At 40.6% G+C, this 12,171-nt stretch overlaps 1 protein-coding gene across 1 annotated transcript; it reads left to right on the top strand.

The window, feature by feature from the left end:
- The first annotated feature begins 2,357 nt into the window (after positions 1-2,357).
- ETAA1 (ETAA1 activator of ATR kinase) lies at positions 2,358-11,697 on the top strand. Its single transcript, XM_063152294.1, has 6 exons — positions 2,358-2,541; positions 4,055-4,192; positions 4,459-4,535; positions 6,101-6,219; positions 6,523-8,660; positions 10,454-11,697. The coding sequence occupies exons 1-6, from the start codon at positions 2,358-2,360 to the stop codon at positions 10,567-10,569; spliced, it is 2,772 nt and encodes a 923-aa protein (XP_063008364.1). The 3' UTR covers positions 10,570-11,697.
- The last annotated feature ends 474 nt before the right edge of the window (positions 11,698-12,171 follow it).

Below are 12,171 nucleotides of genomic sequence, written 5' to 3'. Positions count from 1 at the left end.
ATTTCAGATTATGCTCGTTAACAGAAAGAAATACAAGGTAGACCACTGTACAGTACCCAGCTGCTAAGAGGCTGCCAGAAAGTGGTAGGAGACATCAAGATCTAGTAGTACTTTCTAGTAAGTGTGTCAGTTTCAGTGTTTTGCATTCCCTTAAGATGTATCTGCTGCTACTGTACAAAATTTCTTCTCAGTATCTATTCCAACCATAAATAAGCAGCAGGTACCTTACACAGTGCCTATTGCATGGAGTCCAGGGAAGCCATTTTTTAATTACTATACTGTAAACTGGCAAAGAAAATATCCTGCACAGCCTTGCCACACTTCATGCTGATGTACAGACCTACCCACATTGGTATGATTACAAGACAGTAGCAATGTTCAGATATCTATGATGGATTTTGAAGCCAAAATCTTGACTTGCCTTTTCAGTCCTCTTTATATTTTACAGTGTACTTGCAGCACTTTACAGGTCTGGCATAAACAAGTTAACTACTCAAATGTCACAACTTTTTGTGCTTGCTATAAATTTGCTACGTATATGATACTGTTTCTTTATTTAATACATAGTACCTATTTTTTTTCCTAGTTAAAAAGTGCTCTCTTGGCTTTAATTACACATGAGAATGGAGAAGGAGAAAAAAAATACTGTTTGCCTGAGGCCTCAGGTGAAAAGAAAAGGTTTCATGGCTCAGGAAATCAATCTTTAGTGACTTCAAAACTTCTTACTCCTGATCCACCCTGAAACCCGCTGCTTACATGTTACAAACTAAGAATTATCCCAAAGTACTCCCAATCAATTAAATGAAAACCAGTGGGAAAAAAAAGGACGGAGTAGTTCACTCCTTTACCCTATATGCTTAATGGATATGTTTTTATATTTATTTTTAGAGGCTCAGAGAGGAAATATTCACGTTGTTACATAACATACACATATGTTCACATTTATATTGCTTAAAATAATGATGTAGTATCAGAGTCCCTCAGGAACCCCAAGCTAATTTCTCATCTACCAAATTTAGGTTCTGTAAGCCTCTCTTCACCAGCATCACCTGCCTCACTTGGATTAAATGATTTATGCCTGATGGGTTTCACAGAATCACAGACTCAATTAGATTGGAAAACTCCTCTGAGATCATTGAGTCCAACTTATGACCACCATGTCAACTAGACCACAGCACTAAGTGCCACAACCAGACTTTCCTTAAACATCTACAGGGACTGTGACACCCTGGGCAGCCCATTCTAATGCAGAACCACTCTTCCTGAGATGAAATTCCTCCTGATGTCCAACCCAAACCTCCCCTGGTGCAGATTCATTAAATTTTCTCTCATCTTGCTGCTGGTTGGCTGGAAGAAGACACCGACCATCACTGGGCTCCAATGTCCTTTCAGGGAGCTGTAGAGAGTACATAGGTCACCCCTGAGCATCCCCTTCTCCAGGCTAAACACCCCCAGCTCCATCAACTGCTCCTTGTAAGAATAGTTTCCTTGACTCAGTTTCATTGGTCATTGTTTCCTCACCAGTTTCACTGCCCTCTCTGGGCTCGCTGCAGCACCTCCATGTCCTTCCTGAATTGGGGGGTCCAGAACTGGACACAGCAGTTGGGGTGCCGCTTTCATCAGTGCCAAGTATGGGGGAAGAATCACTTCCCCTGTCCCCTTCCCCTGTGCTCCTGCTGGCCACACTGTTCCTGATACAGGCCAGGATGCCTCAGGCCTCCCTGGCCACCTGGGCACATGCTGGCTCATGTCCAGCTGCCAGTGACCACCACCACCCTCAGGTGCTTTTGCTGGAGCCCGTTTCCAGCCACTCATCACTCATCTTGTATCACCGAACAGGGCTCTTCTGGCCACAGTGTAGAACCCCCCACTTGGCCTTGTCGAACCTCAAACTATTGGTCTTGGCCCATCAATCCAGTCTGCCTCAGATCCTTCTGCAGAGCCTCCCTGCCCTCCAGCACAGTAGCATTCCCATCCACCAAGATATCAGGCCAGAATTTCCTAACGGTAAATTCGAGGCACTTCAGGCCAAGGCGACAGCAAGAGTCCGCAGGAGGGCACCTCCTGCCCCTCTGCCCATGGCTGAGCTTTTCCTCCCCCCATTTGCAGGGGCAGCAGAGTGTCACCGCAACACGGCGGCGGCAGCGCGGGGCAGGAGGAGCCGGCAGCGCCTCACGGCCGGCAGGGCGGGGCCTCAGTTCTCCGCCGCCTCCGAAAGCCCGCCCGCCCCCACAGCGCGGGGCCAATGGCCGCTTGAGGTGGCACGGCGGCGGCCAATTGGCGGCGGTCTCGCGAGCCCGGCAAAATGGCGGTGCCGTCGGTAGCGGGACCGGTGCGGTGCCGCCGTAGCGGCCGCCATGCCCAGTAGCCGGCGGAGGGGGCTGTCCCTCGGGCCCGCCGCCCTGAGGAGGCGCAGCGGCGGCGAGGAGCAGCTGACGCGGCGACGGGCGGAGCTCCCCCCGGAGGAGGGGCCGGTGGAACGCGGCGCGGGCCGAGGCCTGCCCGCCGGGGAGGCGGCGGCGTGCTCGCCCCGCGCTGCAGGTACGGCGGGAGCGGCCCCTGGGGGCCTCGGCCCTGCCCGCCGACTCTCGAACCGCGGGGGAGGCGCGGCTGAGCCGTGAGGAGGGGTTGGTGCGGAGTAAATCTCCGCTCGCCCGGTTAGCATGCCCTGGGAAGGGGCTGTTACTGTCAAGGGCTGGCTGAGCCAGTGAGCCCCGGGGGCCAGGCAAGCCAATGGTACCTGGTGTGCGTTAAGAAGAGCATTGCCAGCAGGGCAAGGCAGGTGTGCCTGCTCCTCTGTTCAGCCCTGGTGAGGCCACATTTGGAATACTGTGACCAGTTCTGAGCGCCTCAGGACAAGAGACATGGAGTTCCTGGAACAGGTCCATCAGAGGGCTACAAAGTTGGTTAGTGGTTTGGAGAATGTCTTTCACGAGGAAAAGCTGAGGGAGTTGGACCTGTTTAGCCTTGCAAAGAGAAAACAGGGCGCGTCATCAGTCTGTGTAAATATCTAAAGGCAGGGTGTAAAGAGGATGGAGCAGGCTCTGCTCAGTGGTGCTGAGCAGTAGCATAAGAAACAGGCAGAAACTGATGCACAGGAAGTTCCACCTAAATATAGGGAAGATCTGTACTGTACGGTGACCGTGCACTGGAACGGGTTGCCCAGAGAGAGTGTGGAGTTTCCCTCACTGGAGATATTCCAGAACTATCTGGCCACAATCCTGTGGTATGTGCTCTGGGATGACCCTGTTTGAGGGAGAGGTTGGACAAGGTGACCCACTGTGGTGCCTTCCAACCTGACATATTCTGTGATTCCCACAGCAAATACTGAGAACTAACCGAGGAGAAGATAAAATCTTTGTGGCCGTGCTAGGCACTTCAGGGCAAAACATCCTCTAAGATGTTCCTCCCATAGTAATAGCATATTCTAAATTATTTCTGTAGGCTTTCACATCTGAAGCATCATTTCTAAAGAGCAGGGGTGACTACCTGAGTTTCACTTATGGTGTTTAGTTCACTTACTGATCAAAGACAGCTGCAAGCAGGTTTTGTATACCTATATTCCTGCTTTTAATAGTCCTTGCTGAAAGGGCCCAGGGGAGGAAATATAGACAAATGTAGGTTATGACCCAGAATAGTTTGGATGCCCATTAAAATAGTAGTTCAGCTCAGAGTCTGGGTGAAAGACAAAGCAAGCAAGAATACAAAATATTCTGTCATAGAGGTATGCATAATTTTTCTCTTAATATAAGATTAAATCAGTGAAAGAACTGACATCCTTACAATCAGATCCTGGGTGGAAAGGTGTCAGTATCATGTAATTTTCTCTTATCTCTGTGGAGATATTATTGGCAAAGCTAAGAGTCCTGCATTTAGTGTCTAGTTTTGTACAGTATTCCTGTTGTGAGTAAAGGAATCCTGGTGAATGTGAACTTGATTTTTATTCTTGATGTTCCTAATGCATCTTCTTTTGCCTTGACCTGTTCTGTGTTTTAAGTGATTTTTGCCTCTTACTTGTTGTTTTTTAATAAAGATCCTCTTTCTTTTTTCACAGAACCATGTTTACATAAAACACCAAAGAGATCATTGAGTAGAAAATCCCGAATACCTACTTTCAGCTCTCCTATTAATGACACTGAGACACAGCAAGAAATCTTTTGGGATTCTCATTCACCAGTTGCACACAGATTAGGTAATACTAAAATCCAGACTTCAGGACATCTGTTTGAGGCATGCAGTGGGAGTGTGGCAAAAGTTATAAATGATTTCTTGGAAAAAGGTTATTTTCTCTTATAATGGTTGTTTGATTTTACTTTCATTAAAAACCCATAGATTCTTCAATACAGCACTGAATCAAGCTCCCATGTCTACAGGTTTATTTGAGTTATTTGAGATGTACTGCACTTCATAAACTGGATAGATAATTCAAAATTTTAAGAAGTTTGTTTGTTTTCATAGGCAATGGAAAAAGCAAGCAGACTACCAGTAGATGTGCGGTAGAAATTTCGGAAATTGTTAATCGTATTGCTCCTCAGGTAATTGTAACTTTCTAAAACAATGCTGTGCATGTGCACTGATCAAAAGAGAGTAGTATTTCAGCGTTAGCCTTGTTTTAGTTACAGTAGTGTCGTGGTTAGAGTTGTGCTTGTAGAAAACCAGTTTATAGAATGGGATTGAATTAAAATAGTAAGCATTGCATTTACTGATTGTTGTGTGAGTCACAGATGCTGTAGAAAAGGGCACATGAAGAGACTTGCAGCAGCTCTATTTTAGAAAGCTTTACTTTCAGAATACAAGTTACTGCCCTTGGTCTTAAGAATACTGTTTACCTAAGTTTATTTATAAATTTATAAATTTAACCTTAATTACTCATCTGTTAAAAGGTAAGAGTTTTTTCAAATACTAGATTGACTTGGCAGTTGTTTTTAAGCATTTTGAAGAGTCTCGATTGACTGCTAATTTACAATGCTGATTTTTGATGACCAAGATGAGAGATATTTTGCAGTAATATAAACATAGTAACCTTGCTTCAATACTATAAATCATTCTCCTCTTTACCCCAGTATCTCTTGCCCTTTTCCTCTTGCCATGAACCTGATGTCCACAGCCCAGAAAGTCAAAACCGAAGTGGTGTTGCATTTTAAGTACAAGAAGAAAACATGGAATTCCTAAAATAGATCTGTAGTATTTATCTTGCAAAACATGCCTACTTTTTTGACAGGGCTGTTTAAAATATATTTACTGTTTAGTGTATTTGTGAGAAATTTTACTAAAAGAATTGGAAAATCATTGGTAAGGAGTACTACTGCATGCCTTTTAAACAATTACAGTTCTGCCATAAATGTAATCTGCTACTTATATTATTTTTTAAACAAAAATAAATTTTAAAAAACGTTAAATTTACTAAGAATAAGAGAACCTATTTAAAACTACCCTAGTAGTTAGTAAAGTTCAAATTACTTTTGCTGCCTTACACACAGTAATTTCCTACATCCCATTGCTCTGCCTCTCTAAACAATTCATCACAGTATTGTATCTCTTTCATTTCAGAATTCAAATTCAAGCCTGAACTTTGAAGCTCTGAAACAATTTCATTTAGTTTCTAAATGTCACTTAATTATGTTTAAAGGCTCTTTTTGTAAATTAGTTGTGGTGGAAGAAGTCAGATTTTTTTTCTGTAAGCATACAGAATGTAATTTATTTTAAGGTCTCTACTTTGTTTGTGCTGCTGGCCTCAGCCAGCTCCTTAGTAGTATACTGAAGTAAACTAGATGACTGCTTGTAACATGAATGTGTGTAAACCCGAATTAGACTACTAGACTTGCATGCCAAAAGTATAATTCAGTTATTTTAATTGAAGTTCTGCTTTAAATTGATATAATTAAAGTGATGCAACTATCAGTGGACAATGTTGCAGTAATCTCACTTAACTTGTTTTTGCTCTTATCTGTGGTTTTCAACAGGTTTTATCCAGTTTATTTAGTTTAGCAACTTTTAACTCATGTAAGATGTGTGTCTAATCCAGTCTTTATCTGAAATCAAATTTCTAAATAAATTAATAATCAAATTTCTAATTTCCTGAATAAATCTAATTATTCAGGATGAAAAAGCAAGCTGTAATGAAGACTCCCTTTTAGGAACATGGATTGGTGAGGATGCTATTCCCTGTACACCTATAGTAGTAAAAGGGCGAGCTAGGACAAAGTTAAGTTGTACAAGGTAAGTTACAGTAGTTTTTTCTTGCTCATCATAGCTGGAGTTTCATGAAGAAGACTATGTGGTCTTCTGTGTATAGTGAACCATATAATTGCACATTAGCATATAGAATGCTTTTAACTATGGGCTTGTCATGTCTTCTTGCAGCGGGTATATATTGACTGCGTATTGGAAGCAGTGGGATTTAGTCATACCTTTGTAGTTGTTAAACTAAAGAATGAGCAACTCATAGGGTCATGTAACTGAACTTGGCCAAACTTTCTCAGTAGCTCTGACTTTATTTTCTGTATTTTCTTTTTAATCCAGAGATCTTAAAATAAAAAATCCTGAAGAGGAACTCATGAAATTGGCTAAGGAGTTTGATAAAAATCTAGTAGAGTTAGATGCTGTTCAGGAACAGGAGAAGCTTGGTCACAACTTCATCCAGAGCACCTCAGAGCCTTCAAGTAATTCTAAAGATGAAATAAATATGAAGAACCAGAAATCACTCCTTGGTGAAGGATCTGAAGCAGATCCTACTGCATCCCTGAAACCAGTTGGACAGAGCACTGGCATCCCTGTGGCAGAGCCCTGTCAGTCCAGCAGTCAAAAGTCTGTAGACCTTGAGGCTGAAGTAGCCCTTCATGCTCTTTTTGACTCTTCTACCCAGAAGTGCAGTGGACAGTTGAGCCAAGGACTGTCAGATACTTCTTTAAATAATAGTTTTCATAAAATTAGAAGTACATTGGAGGAGGAGAATCTTCCTGAGATAGTTGAAGAGACACAGCATGGTAATTCAGAGGCATATCAAACAGATACTCTGTTTGCAGTAGGAAGCATGGGCCAGACTGTACCAAAAGCTGATACTGACACCCTGACCAAAAAAAATCCTTCTTTGAAGACACAATTGGTGGCCTCTGCTAAGCTTGCTGGAGTAGTTAATGATAGCTTTGATGACTGGGATACAGATCTTTTGGCAGATGACTCTTTTGTGATGCAAATAACCCAAAATCCTGAACTGCTAAGTACTGAAGAACCACCACAAATTCCTGTAAATCCATTTGTGCATGATTTCAGTGATGCTAGCAGAACAAAGCAAAGAAGTAGTGGCAATTCAGTAACTCTTTTGGGGACTATAAGCAAATCTAACAGTTTGCAGTATTCACCTTTGAAACATTTCAGTAAAAACTCACAACATGTAAAATCATTGTCTTTACAAAAGCCATGTAAGACAGAGAACACCAAGACAGAGACCAAGGCCTTGCATGGTAAATGTGATGTTAAACCAGATAAAACTAAATCTGTTTGGAAGAATACCCAAAACAGTGATTTGAACCATATTCCTGTTTCAGTGCAATCTGAAATGGAGAATGGAAATGAATCTACTAAGCCTAAAAGCGATGCTCTTCCTCTTTTTCCTTCAAGATTTAATCCTCATAGACAATCAGCAGGAAAACCTGGGAGTAACACTCATACTATTTCCTGTCAGTCATCCAGTGTTTCTACCAACATGAAACCTAATGATCTAACCAAAGTGGTTAACCAAGCTAATACAGGTCACTCAAATCAAGTTGAAGTACCAAAGAAATGTCCTCTGTCATTTGATGGCTGGAATGAAGCGAAATTCTCTGATGAGATACTAGGTATGTTTTGTGGATCCGATAATCTTTGGGATGCAAACTGTGAGGATGATGAATTGTTATATCAGGTGTGTGATGATATAGAAAAGCAAACTCAGAGCCAGGATGTTAAACAAGGAAATGGAAAAATTAAAACTATTCAAGGAGCTAGTATTAATTCCAGATCAAATGCTGATAACAGTTTCCCAGCATCTAAACAAGGACTACCCGATCTCCTCTTGGTGCAAAAAACAAACGCAAAACAGGAGGCTCTCTCACTAAATGATGCCTGTAGGAATTCATCAAAGACAGTGCATGGGCTGGCCACAACAGGTCATGTCACGAACTGTAAGAACATCTCAAATCCTCTGACTGCAGTCTTGGGTCCTTCTGTGGAGTGTAAATACACACTCCCTAAAAACTGTCATCAAGATACTTCTGAAGATACTGCAAAGACTGTTTCAGGGAAATGGTACCGGTCGAATTCTGTGCCAGCAGGAGAGACAGGTTCTGAAGTAAGTCCTGTTAATGCAGTAAATATTTTTAGTAGAAAAGCACTCGACAGCTCACATTTCTTGTGTAATGCGGAAAAGATTCCAAGTAGCACCTCTAGTAACAAAACTTCACTTGTGCATTCAAAGTTTAAGTTCCGAAAGATTAACAATTCTCAGGGTGGTCATCATGTAGGGTCTGAAAGTTCAGGGAATCATTCTGGCATTGGAATTACTCTGCAGGATTTGGAAGGAAGCAAGAATCAGGTGAATGTCGCTTTGCACCGCAAGCTTGACAATAAGAAATCACCTTTCAAGAGGCATCTTTCAGAGTCATTTGCACAGACTACATCAGGTATTTGTCTTTATTGTATCCCTGTTAGACCGTTTGTTTCCTTACTGTAGTCAGAGTGTCAGAGAAATTCATACTGTACTGCAACTTAAAACAGGCTTCAGTATTCATCTGTTCAGTTAAGGTGTTAGCAGATGTTCTAAGGAGAATCTGGACTTCATTTTCTCAAAAATTAAATTGTCTTGATGCATATCCTGAATTCCTGTCCTTCAGGACACCTGTTTCCCTTCCACTTCTCTAAATACCTGACACCCTCTCTCCATAGACACTCAGGTTCCTTAGGATCAATTATAGGCTGATGCAGCACTCAGCATACTATTTTCTTAAACTTGTTACTTAAAGATACTGGTATTTTGATGCATAGTAAAACCCTAGTTAATAATGGGACAGGAGAAGAAGACACCAGGTGATATGGAATGCCAGTTTATAATACTGTACACCTGGAATTTGGAACCTCAGATCACTTGATACTTTTCAGAGCTCAGCCTCTGTTGTTGGCTCTGTGGCTGAAATTGCCAGTGGAATATTGTTGTGTTATCAGTCTAAACACTAAGATACTCTTTCATCCAGAAAAGAGGTCAGTCACTTCTTTATTGCTAAGAGACCATTAGTAATATTCCATGCTCAGTGTTACTTACTGGGGAAATGGAGAACCAGTCAAGTGCCAGTCAGTCTTATTTTTTTCTTGATCTCACAGCTTGGCAAAGTTTTAATCAATATTCATTCTGATAAAACATGCCTTTAAAAGTGTCCTGTATTAACCTCCATTATAAAGAAGCACTGTTGCAAAAAGCAACAAAACAATCAATTATTGAAGAATGAATATTTTATCTGTTTCTTCCTCAGCAGAGAAGCCTATAAATGGAAAGTAGCAATTTTGGATTATGAGGGGAAAAAAGCAGAGAGATAGCTAGTTATTCTGTGGAATGTTCTAGAGAGTAAAAAAAAGAATGAAGATAGCATAGATTTTCTGTACAGATAAACCATAGCTTTCTTCATCTTAAATTTTAAGGGAAAGGACGTTAACAAAAAAATTGATATTAAGTGGTCCTTTTGAAAATTGCTATTTAATTTTTCATGGACACTTCTCATGGAGAAGCAAATATACCCTTTGTTCTATTTATTCAATTGAAATACTTACTAAAAATACATTAATTGGAAATTGGTGTATAAAGAATGGTAAAATTATTTCATATGTGCAAGGAGTGTTCCTGTTTGTTCCAGTGAGGTCAGGATTTTATAGTATGGGAATTCATAGTTCTGTAACACACCATATAAAATGGTATGCTTAGCTGTCATGTTCTTGTCTCCTTTGCCAATTTTTATTGCTACTTTTGACCTTTTTTCAACCTATCTTGTTTTATTTGTGTGACACCTGTACTGTACGTGACCCCTGTATCTATACTATCTCCATGTTCATATCTCTGCCTAACTCACTAAATTGTAGAGCCCTTTTCACTCTGATAGCCTTAATTTTCTTAACCCATCGCAATCTCCTATGTTGACTCTGATGTCATAAGGTTCACTTGAAGGGCACCCAAGTAAAATTTCCTTGAAGCAAATGTGTGCATCCCAGTATTTTCATTGGGAGGGAGTAATCAGTAGCACTACAAAGATCATGCATCTTGCCCCCTTCCTGCCTAGGGGACAGGATAGATGAGCCTTTCTTAACTTGGGTGCCCAGTGTGTCAGAACAGTGTGCTGCTGCCATAGATCTTCAAACACTGGAAATGGCTAAGTTAAAATACGTATTGAACAAACCTGAAGCTCCTAATACATATTTTTTTTATTTACAGTGTCTGTGGTAGAACAAAAAAATAGAAAATGTTCTCAAGAGGAGATTGAAAGAAAAAAACAAGAAGCTCTTGCACGAAGAAAGTCCAGAACACAGGCATTCTTTAAAGATGCTTGAACTTGGAGTGTATTTTGTCTGTGGAGTAAGCTTTTGGTAGGGAAATACTGTAATGCTGGAAGACATTTTTTGAACTCTGTTCACAGCTATTGATGGCACGCATTTTCTGGTTTTGAATATAAAAAGATCTGTAACTGAACTATAACTAATACTCTGGAGGTACTTAGTTTAAATTAAAAACAATCAGTTATAAATGTGTAGTTCCAAACTACATTCAGCTAGATGAAGATTCTGTTGAGTATGGCCTGAAAATCATGAAAGTATTGGTATACTCACATAATGAAGGTGTCAAAAAAAGACTGGTTGTGTTTTGGCTGTGTTACCACAAGTGTTCTAATCTACAAGAAGCCTCTCAAGTACACACAGACTAAGAAATACTAATGTTTGCTCTCAGGTAGAAGAAAGTTTTAAAATGTTGGGTTAAATAAACTACAATCTAAGAAACATACAACATCAGAAAACTGATGGAAATGAACAGACTTTGGAAAATGTGCTCAGTTTGTCCCTTACTAGGGGTAAGAACTGTACATAGAGAAGGAAGAATTTATTACAGAAGTTTCATTGTGTGAAAAAGTGCCCTGCAGAGGACATGGTATATTCTTTTTAATTCCTTTCAGGAAGAACTTATAAATATAAATACCTTAAGGAAATTAAACCACCTTTTTCTAAAGGCACATCACCAACCTAAAAAGGTAGCCTATGCCATTTTACAGAATCATGAGCAATACATAATACAGGTGAAATCTCAACTATGCATCAGTTTAGCCATCTGAGTTGTACATATTCTCAAACAAAGGCTAAATTAACAAAGGTTAAATTATAAGAATGCTGTGTCATGTCAGCCTAAGGGTCTGATAGAATTTTTGTTCTGATAGATGAGTGTAGGGCTCAGACTGCAAAAACTGCTTCTGGGTAAGCTGCAAGATATTTTTCAGCTGAGAAGTGTTTATATGTAAACATGTGACACTGTGAAAAGTGACTGTAATTTTTCTTTGTAAATAAATAACTAGGAAATGTTCCTCCAAAGGTTGGGGGAAGCTTTTGGTTTCTGTAGTATGCCGTTTTTGTAATTCTTGAAAATGTAAGTATTGTATATTTCTAAGTCATCATTAAACTTTTTTTCACATTTTTCTAGTCTGTTTTTGAAAATACTCTACTACAGAAACTAGTAAAAGGGAGTGAAATGGAGATTCCAAATGGGCTTTACCTGAAGCCCTCACTTGGTAATTTCCCTAATTACTCAATACCTCAATTTTCTATCCATAGTGGTGACACTATGATCCTTTGATCCATTTACGCTAACAGTCCTTGATGGACAAACTGTTTCAGCACACAACCAGCTGCAGTGCAGTCCTGAAGTATTTATCTGGGGTCTTTTTGCTTGTATTAACCACTGTGGGATCAGTGTCAGTTGATTAAGGCCACCAAACCCGTGCAGGTGCCCAGTAAGCGTTACAGTCTGGGCTGCAGCTGCCTCCCCTGCTACTGTTGAGCAATATATGATGAGTTGGATTCATTTACTGATCTGACTGAAAATTAACCCAGAAAAAACATTTTTCAGCTTTTCAAAGAAGTTCATCATAATACCCTCAACAGCTAACA

This window comes from Melospiza melodia, chromosome 3 (genome assembly GCF_035770615.1).
Source record: "Melospiza melodia melodia isolate bMelMel2 chromosome 3, bMelMel2.pri, whole genome shotgun sequence".
NCBI lineage: Eukaryota > Metazoa > Chordata > Aves > Passeriformes > Passerellidae > Melospiza > Melospiza melodia.
This window is presented reverse-complemented; position numbering and strand designations above follow the sequence as displayed.